This window comes from Microtus ochrogaster, chromosome 6, assembly GCF_000317375.1.
Source record: "Microtus ochrogaster isolate Prairie Vole_2 chromosome 6, MicOch1.0, whole genome shotgun sequence".
Taxonomy (NCBI): domain Eukaryota; kingdom Metazoa; phylum Chordata; class Mammalia; order Rodentia; family Cricetidae; genus Microtus; species Microtus ochrogaster.
The window spans coordinates 65,322,015-65,331,010 of record NC_022013.1 but is presented as its reverse complement, the minus strand read 5'-3'; the positions used below and the strand labels follow the sequence as shown (position 1 = coordinate 65,331,010).

Sequence of the window (8,996 nt, the reverse complement as noted above, 5' to 3'; positions counted from 1 at the left end):
ACAGAGATCCGCCTGCCTCTGCCTTCCGACTGCTGGGATTAAAGACGTGCGCCACCACCACCTGGCATCTGTTTTTATTTTTTTTCAAGACAGGGTTTCTCTGTGTAGCTCTCTGGCTGTCCTAGAACTCACTCTGTAGACCAGGCTGGCCTTGAACTCAGAGATCCATCTGCCTCTGCCTCCAGAGTGCTGGAATTGAAAGTAGGTGCCACCATAGCCTAGCTTTGAATTTTTAGTCACATCATTCTAGCTGCTCTGTCTCCAATCCCACAATGAGATAGTCTTGTTTAAAACGTGCTTGCTTTAAGGCATGGTTTTCTTTTGGTGAAAAGGCAGTATCTATGACTGTTCTCCAATTGGCACTACTTCCTGGGCCAGCATTCTGCTTAGGGCCCTCTTCCTCCTTGGGAGCCCTTAGTCACCTTCGCTCCATTAAGAGCTTCTTTCTCTGGGAGGTGGCCTGGGCCCGGTCACTCACCCTCCTGGCAGTGCTTGCCGTGCTTGTTTGGGTTGGAGCAGACATGGCAGGCAATACCCTTGTAGTCTGGAAAGCAGAGGCAGGCTCCATTGCCCTGGATGCCATCGCTGCACTGGAAGATGGCAGGCACAAAAGGGGTCAGTCAAGGACATGGTCACCACAGGCTCTCCCCCTTGACCCTCTGAACCTCCCTTCCTGGTGGGCTCTGAACTGCTGTTCCCCGAGACCTCACCCTGTAAGAGACCTCCAAAATCACTTAAGCTGCCAAGCTGGCAGATAGCTACTGAAGGCACACAACCTTTTGTTTTGTTTTGTTTGGTTTGGTTTTTCGAGACAGGATTTCTCTGTGGCTTTGGAGCCTGTCCTGGAACTAGCTCTCGTAGACCAGACTGGACTCGAACTCACAGAGATCAGCCTGCCTCTGCCTCCCAAGTGCTGGGATTAAAGGCGTGCGCCACCACTGCCCAGCGGCCCCGGAGGTTTTATGTGTAACTCAGACAGTAACTCCCGAGTTCTTCTGTGCAGGCATTAAACACTCAGTGCAGCACTGACATCTCAAAGTGTCAAAAGCAGAATACTGGCATTTGGGCGTGGTGGCACACACCTTTAATTCCAGCACTCGGGAGGCAAAGGTAGGTTCTGTGGGTTCTCCAGGCCAGCCTGGGATATAGAAAGAGTTCCAGGACTGCCAGGGCTATATAGAGATCCTATCTCAGAAAATAATTTTGTGTGTGTGTGTGCACCTGAGTACAGAAACCGGTGGAGGCCAGAAGCACTGGATTATCAGGTGGTCATGAGCCACCTAACATGGATGTTGATAACCAAATCAGGTCCTCTGCAAGGGTAGCATGTGCTCTCCCCACTGAGCCATCTCTCTAGACCCGAGAGCAATAATTTCCAGGGAAACAGTTTGGTCCAACATCAACTACTTAAAGTGGGGAAGGCGAGACAAGAGAGAGTCAGGCCTGGTTCTGACACTGCCAGCCAGGGAAGGTATCAGCCTCATGACACCTACCAGGGTGGGGACTCACATTGCCTTTGCCATAGCAGGGGTTGGAGAAGCCCCCAGGACATTGTGTGCAGTCAGGCCCAAAGAATCCTTTGCAGCAGCCACGTTTCTGGAAGAGACAGAGCGTATGTGAGCATCCAGGCCATACCAGATCCCACACAGGATGCTTCTGCTTGCTGGCCTCATCTCGAGAGCATAGGGATGGGTAGGAATCCCCCAGTGGCACCTCTTTAACCATTAGGATGTGGGGCGTAGCTCAGCAGCAAAGCACTTGCCTAGTATGTGAGGCTTTGAGTTCTAGTCCTACCACGGACACAAAGACGAACAAACAAGCAAACAAAAAACCCAACAAAAACCCTTCCAAACTAAACAAAAAGAATGCCTGGGAAGGGAAGCCCCCCCCCAACCCAACTTGGGAATCCCCCAAACAAAGAGGAAGTGGCCAGGGTCCCCGGAGAGTGTAGGCCTGCCCAGGCTCACTGTGATGGTCTGGTTGCAGTAGTGGGCACAGCCCTTCTTCAGCATGTTGAGTCCAGCTGGGTCATGGGTATAAACACACTCCTTGGGAAAGATATCCTAGAACATGCCATACGAGGTCAGTCAGCAGAGTAGGTGGGTTTAGGACATACTGAGCCTCCAGGTATGGTCTAGCCTCCCTGCCTCTACTCCCCACTGCAACTGACGTACGATTGGGATACTGGCAAAAAGGGATCCCCGAGGGCAAGGCTAGGGGTGCTCACCATTTTCACACTGTTTGGGGGGCATACACTGGCATTCAAGGCTTGGCAGTCCACACAAGTACCCTGGGAAGAGCAGCGCAGGGCAGAGAGAAAGGATCAGAGACATCAAGCAAAGATCCGAAGAAGGAGAAAGAGCCAACTGTAGAGAGGTCAGGAAAGGTGTTGGGAGGAAGCCTGTAGAGGCAGGTGGGCCATCAGGCTCCCCTCACGCAGGGTAGGCTTATCACCACAGCAGCTGATGGAATGAGTTGGACGCTTGTTGCTCTGATCTCTTCACCTATGTCCAACCGCCTTTGTGCCACAAGGCCCTCCCTCAGCAAGAGCTGAACTGTCACTGTACCATGCATTCAGAACTGTGAGCCAAAATAAGCCAGTCTCAAATATCCCATGATGGCAACCCAACCAGCGTTCTCTCCTGTCCATGTGCTAGGGGCAGGGATCTGGGTACAGGGTGAAGTCTGGGTTCAGGGCAGGGCTCACTGGCACAATCTGGTGCTGCTCTTCATCACAGTGCTGGGGTAGGATAGGCAGGATGGTGGGGGGCAGCAGGATGCCTTCCAGCATGTGGATCACACCGTTGGCAGCCAGCACATCCACTCTCCGCACAGGGATGCCCTCAGGTCCCAGCAGGATGCGCCCCTGCAACACAGACCCCATATGCCATCCCCAGCCGGCCTTTGCTGCTCTGTTTTTGTCTGCTGTGGCTTTACTTCATACTTGTGGGACCTATGTCTATTCTCCTAGCCCAGCTGGGACCTTGTCAAGTGTCCTGCCTATGCCCACTACGGTATTTGGAGCATGCTGTCAGGCATGAACAAGGCCTGCAGCCTTCTGATCCATGTGTGCACCTGTTCACAGATCTCACCTCCTCAGAGATATTCACAGTCAGGACCTGGTTGGCCATGGTGAGGACACGTCCCTTAGAGATGAGCTTCTCCACCGTCAGCTGGGGCAGGAAGACAGTGAGTGGTTTCAGATTGGATACTGGCCACACCTTGTACAGGTGATGCACAGTGACTCTGAGTCCCCAGAAATGGAGAAGGGAGGATGAGGACACTGAACCCCCAGAAAGATCAAAATCTGCAGTAGCCCCTGAAACGGGGGACACTGTGAAATACCTGGCCATGGTTGTAGATGTGGTACCGTACCAGCTCCTGAAGTTTGGAAAGGCCCTGGGGGGGGGGATCGATTGCTTGAGGTTGATGGGGGTGGGGTGGGGGTCTAGCAACCACAGCCCATAGCCCGTCTCCCCTTAGAGCTTACTGATGTAAAAAGGTAGATCAGTCGACCATCTCGCAGGCTGTCTACAGCGTCATTGCTTGGGGCAAAAACTGTGAAGGGCCCGGGCCCATCCAAGATGGATGGAAGTCCACAGTTCTATGACAGCAGAATGAAAAGTTTGGCTAGATCCTGGCCTCAGAGCTCCTGGCTCCTGCCACTGTCAGACAGGAGGGAGCTCCCACTGCTTAAGGGAGACATGAGCGATGCATTGGTCCATAAAGCCCCAGGATTGTGAGCCTCTAGGAAGATGAGTGCACAGACTCTGGGGCAGTGAGCTGTTCTGGTCTGGAAGCCCAGCTAGGGAGAGCTGCTTTCCCCAAGCTCACCTCCAGGATCGTTTCAAACCGCGTGAAAGCCTCTGTGGAAGCCAGGATCTCGCTGACAGTTTTCTGCAGGTATAAGGGCCATAGGGCAGGATGAGGCTACTTCAGCCTCGGGAGGAGGAGGAGCCATGCTTCCACAAGCCAGAGCAGCCTCATGCCTGGATTTAAACACCATCCCCTATGCTGGGCACAGGGTGGAGAAGAGCTTGCTGGCTCACCTTGGGGTCCCCTGGGAGTGGAGGGGGAAGCTGCCTCCGTAGGGCAGTGACCGTGTGGAACACCCCGTTGGCTGCTACATAGTTGGCCTTTTGGATGGTGAACGTCTGTTGAGGCTGGTCTTCATACTTATAGGTGTATCTCTGATGAGACAGACACAGGACCACGTCCCCTATGCCAGCCCTCTGTCCTGCAGCTCCTTCCCACCCCCGCACATTTGTCCCAGCTCTGTCATCCACCTGCCACTCCCCTGGAGGTCCCTGTCATACCAGATGGTTGAAGGTGATGGTGATCTCCTGGCCAGCAAGCGTCCACCACTTGCGGGTATTCGAGGGCCCTACATCCTCCAGGATGTGCTCCCCTGCAATAATGTGCTGTTTGCAGAGCTGCTGGGCGAGGGTCACCTGCAGGTACACAGGGACGGAGTGTTGGGTTAATCCAGACAGGCCAGCCCTCTGCAACTCCCCCTGCCTGAGTCACAGAGAGGAGAGGCCTTGCAGGTCTCTGTTTTCAGAGCATCATGTACAGGGAGACTGTGGCTTGCTCACATTCATGGTCCTGGAGGGGACGGAAGAGACGAAGAAGGACGGCACCAGTACAGTGAATGGACCCGATGTGGTAAGGATCTCCTGGCAGCCCTGCTCTGTAAGGGGGAGAAAGGTCATGTCAGAATAAACACGGGGAGCTCCAGAGGGGTGGGTCTAGATGCCTAGCGTGGGAAGATACACTAGTGCTGGGACCAGTTCCCACCGCTATCCTGGCCTCACCCAGTTCTGGGGCAAAGAAACAAGAGTCTGTGCAGAGGCTGGCCCTCCCTCCCAGCTCTGTGGGACTAAGGGGTATTGTCACAAGTAGGCTGAGGGACACATACCCAGCATGGCAATGGCCAGTTTCAAACGCGCAAGCATCAGGCCTATCTGATTGGCCCTCTGAACCTCATGGAGCAGGTGTCCGTAGCAGGCACGACCATCACCCACCTCACCATCCTTGCACACACAGCTGGAGACCCAGAGAGACTGGTCAGAGACATGATGGGCCATCCCCCTGGTCCTCCCCAGCCCTCCTTGCCGGGCCTCGAATGGAGGAATACAGCTGAGCACATTGCCTACTCCACCCTCCCTGCTCCATGCCCATTCCCACTTGACCCCTGTGCCCACCTGGTGGCCTTTCTATCAGCGGTCACCTGACAGGTGGCCGATTTGTCACAGGAATGTGGTTTGCAGAAGGCATAGCATCCCGCAGAAGCATCATTGTTAAGACTCATCAAACCTGGCTGGCATATGCAGACAGCCTGGGCAAATGGCAGGGCCAGAAAGGGGTGGAGCATCCACCAGTCAGAATTCAGGGAAACTGCTTGCATATGTCTCCCTCACACAGCCCTGCCACCCATCCTCAAAGACTAGGGTTGACATTCTCCCCGCATCTTATAAGTGGAGCATCTGGGATGACTTGCTCCAAGTGGAAAAGCAGGTGTCCTAGCTCACCTTGCCTGGATCCTTGTACAGACAGAGGGTAGAGTTGCTGGGGCAACCACCAAAGTTGGTGATGCATGGGTCCAGGGGCAGACACACTTTGCCATCACCGTGGTAATTCTCTGGGCAGTGACACTGAGCCTGCCCCTTGGGATTCACTGAACATCGGGCCAGTGGGGAGCAAGGAGACAGCTTACAAGGGTCACGAGCTGCCAGGGCAGAGAAAGCCTGAGTGAGTTGAATTCCAGGAGCCTTCTCATCATGGTTTCCATCAGAGAAGCCCCAGGCCTTCTGCCTTTTAGGGACAGGTTTTGTTTTGTTTGTTTGGTTTGGTTTTTTTGTGCATAAGTGGCCAGACTGCACGTTCTGGTACAAAAGGTTCCCTTCCCAGTGCCTCCCACCCACTCAGCTCTCCAAGTCCCCTGCCTCCAGATCACAGGCTTACCAAGACAAACGCTGCCCTGCTGAGTGTATCCGGGTAGGCACTTACAGGTGGGTGCTTCTGCAGAGCACTGGGAATTCTGGGGGCATCTCAGGCCCTGGCAGACTGGAACCTCTGAGAGGAGAAGTCACCGTGGATGGAGGCTCAACCTCAGGTTGGGGAGGAAGGGCTCACAAAGCGCCATGCTCCGCTTGCTGTGTGACTCCAGGCAGCTGCCCCACCTCCCTGAACTTCCAGACACTGGAAGCTGAGATGACACACTCCCAGACCTCTAACAGGCTGCAGGCCGAGGTCCTGCTTCTACTCAGACACTATCTGGCACCCAGTTGTCCTCCCCTGCTTTGGCCACAAAGAACCTACTGTCCCTTCCAGACAGCACTGCTCACCTTGGTCACAGCGGGTGCCCGTATATCCAGCGAAGCACAGGCATTTCCCATCCCCCCGTGGCCCATCGTTGCACAAGCCGTGTACACAGCTGCAAACTGAGAGAGACACAAGAGCAAGTGGAACTCCAGCCTCGCCCAGGTACATACGAGAACATCACTTCCTCTCCAATTGTGTATTTGGAATGTAGGGACAATCTTAGGAATGCAGAGCCGTGGTACAGGATCGCAGGGAAAGGGGGAAGCCCAGAGAGAGCCAGGTGAAAGGGGGGGGGACATCATGGAGGGCTTCCTGGAAGGGGCTTCTGAGATGACAAAGAGTCTCAGGGCGCAAGGAAGCAAGGCAAGCATTCAAGGAGGGAAAGGATAGACTGAGGGGTTCAGAGGGGTTAAAGGCAGGCAGGACTGGCCTTACCAGGAGGCCCTGCAAGTTTACCTGATTGACAGTCAGGCCCAAATCTGCCTGGGTCTCGGCACTCCTGGCAGGCTGAGCCGCTGAAGTTTTCCTGTGAATGCACAAAGTCAGTAGGGTTTCCCCAACATGCCCACCTTGTCCCTGTTCAACCCTTACCTGACACACACAGGTCCCATTTCCAGCTATGCCATCCAGGCAGGTTCCATGGCCATTACACGGGGTCTCAGCACCTCCAGGGCACTCTGTGGGCCCCAAGAACTCAGTTTTTCTCTGAGAATAGTCCCCTTACCTCTTCTTCCGGTCCCACCCCCTGGACAGCTAGTGCTAGGGAGCCAGGGTGGCTTTCAATGAGCTGTCACCAGGCTGAGGGCAGTATAGGTTCTTCTCAGACGAGAAGGTGGGGCTGGGGCAGAGAGGGAGCGGAGCGGGCAGGCTGTCTCTTCCATACCATAGCACTGGGAACCCCAATAGCCGGGGCAGCAGGCCTTCTGCACCACGTCCTTCCAGCACTCCTGGCTACAGCCACTTAAGGAGACCAGAGAGCCCCCCAGCTGCACCTCATAGCTAGGAGAAAGAGGAGGCCGGTGGTGAGGTGGCGCATACTTCCACCGTCCTCACACTGAGCTTCAGGGATCATATCCACACACCTCTGGCCTCTCCATCTGGCCCATGGCCGAGCCCAGAGCTTGACATATAGTAGGTGCCCGGGAAGCCCCCTGGGTTACAGGTGTGCGGGTTAATGATACTTTGTCTGCCCCCACCTGGAGGTCAGTGAGGTTCCTCTGGGTCCCCTGCCACCCTTCTGAACGTGGGAAGGAAGCGGTGTGCCCATACCGACAGTCCAGGAGTATCTTCTCTGGGAAGTTCCGAAACCAGCCTAAGGGACACATCCGCTTCCTGACAGCTGCGCACGCGGTGCAGGGCGAGTGTGTGACAAACTTGGTCTTCACATCACAGCGTTTCGACCGCACCTGGGCCGTAGGCAGAATGCACAGTGAGGAAGGGGCCCAGACCCTGGTCTAGCCCTGAGTCCATACTGGCTACAGCAAGACCACAATTTCCCCTCTGTTCGGTGGGAACGAGGCCGGGGAAGGTCTTGAGAAACCTCCCTATGAGGAGTCGCTAATGCCACATCCTGTCTCCATGTCCATGGCTGAAAGTCTTCAGGACTTTATCTTCCGACAGGAAAATCGTTTCCATCTAAGGTGAGGTAGCCCTTTGCCAGCCTGGTACAGGGACAGGATGTGAAGCAGGGCCTGGTATACTTTCATTGCATAGAATTCCTTCTTGCCTCTTTAGTCCAGATAGACACACAATAAGCCTCACGCTGTTTGCAAGAAAACAGTGACTTCAGCTGTGTGTCATGGCGCACGCCTTTAGCCCCAGCACTCAGGAGGTAGAGGCAGGTGGATCTCTTTGAGTTGGAGACCAGTTTGGTCTGCAGAGGGAGTTCCAGGACAGTCAAGTCCACACCGCCTGGGGGTGGGGAGAATACAGTGACTTCATCTTCAGTCTGTCACACTAGGACAAGGCTCAAGCTTCCAGCCAAGCACCAGCCATGCCCTAAGCAGAGGGTCTGGCCTGTTATGTTTATGCTGGGCAACCCTGATGCTAGTCATGGCCTAAGGCCTCACCTGCAGATAGGGACCCAGAGTCCAGGCAACGACAGGCAGCAGGGGTAGCTGGCAGAACAGGACCCAGGATGTTCAATTTTATTTCTGCTAATAAAATACCCTGATAAAATACTTAGAGGAGTATTTCAGATCAGAATTTCAGGTTATAGTCCATCATTGCAGAGAAGTCGAGGCAACAGGAACTTAAAACAAGGGATACCACAGCCACAGTCTTTTTTTTTTTTTTTGAGACAGGGTTTTTCTGTGTAACACCCTAGCTGTCTTGGAACTAGTTTGAGGCTGGCCTTGAACTCACAGATCCACCTGCTTCTGCCTCCCCAGTGCTGGGATTAAAGGTGTGCGCCACCACCGCAGGGCTCACATCCACAATCTTATAAGCATAGGAGAGCCACAGCCAATGTCTTAGTGCTCAGAAACCCTGTGTAGGAAATGGTGCCACCCACAGTGGCTGGGCCTTCACATGTCAACTGACATAATCCACATCATCTTCCACAAACACACTCAGGCGAACCTGATCTAGGAATCCACAAACACACACAGGCCAACCTGATCTAGGAATCCACAAACACACACAGGCGAACCTGATCTAGGCATCCACAAACA

The 8,996-nt window shown here is 54.3% G+C and overlaps 1 protein-coding gene across 1 annotated transcript in view; it reads right to left on the bottom strand.

Moving 5' to 3' along the window:
• The window catches only part of Stab1 (stabilin 1), a 28,861-nt gene that overhangs the window by 16,354 nt on the left and 3,511 nt on the right, over nt 1–8,996 (bottom strand). The window contains exons 2-22 of the mRNA XM_005348730.3: nt 7,594–7,730; nt 7,208–7,323; nt 6,916–7,001; nt 6,781–6,850; nt 6,348–6,443; nt 5,965–6,075; nt 5,532–5,728; nt 5,205–5,338; nt 4,919–5,046; nt 4,596–4,690; nt 4,317–4,451; nt 4,050–4,190; nt 3,835–3,897; nt 3,491–3,604; nt 3,346–3,399; nt 3,093–3,173; nt 2,708–2,866; nt 2,228–2,290; nt 1,968–2,063; nt 1,510–1,596; nt 479–590 (exon numbers count right to left, since the gene is read on the bottom strand). Of these exons, the coding sequence (XP_005348787.1) occupies nt 479–590; nt 1,510–1,596; nt 1,968–2,063; nt 2,228–2,290; nt 2,708–2,866; nt 3,093–3,173; nt 3,346–3,399; nt 3,491–3,604; nt 3,835–3,897; nt 4,050–4,190; nt 4,317–4,451; nt 4,596–4,690; nt 4,919–5,046; nt 5,205–5,338; nt 5,532–5,728; nt 5,965–6,075; nt 6,348–6,443; nt 6,781–6,850; nt 6,916–7,001; nt 7,208–7,323; nt 7,594–7,730 (2,275 nt within the window). The remainder of the gene's footprint in view (nt 1–478; nt 591–1,509; nt 1,597–1,967; nt 2,064–2,227; nt 2,291–2,707; nt 2,867–3,092; nt 3,174–3,345; nt 3,400–3,490; nt 3,605–3,834; nt 3,898–4,049; nt 4,191–4,316; nt 4,452–4,595; nt 4,691–4,918; nt 5,047–5,204; nt 5,339–5,531; nt 5,729–5,964; nt 6,076–6,347; nt 6,444–6,780; nt 6,851–6,915; nt 7,002–7,207; nt 7,324–7,593; nt 7,731–8,996) is intronic.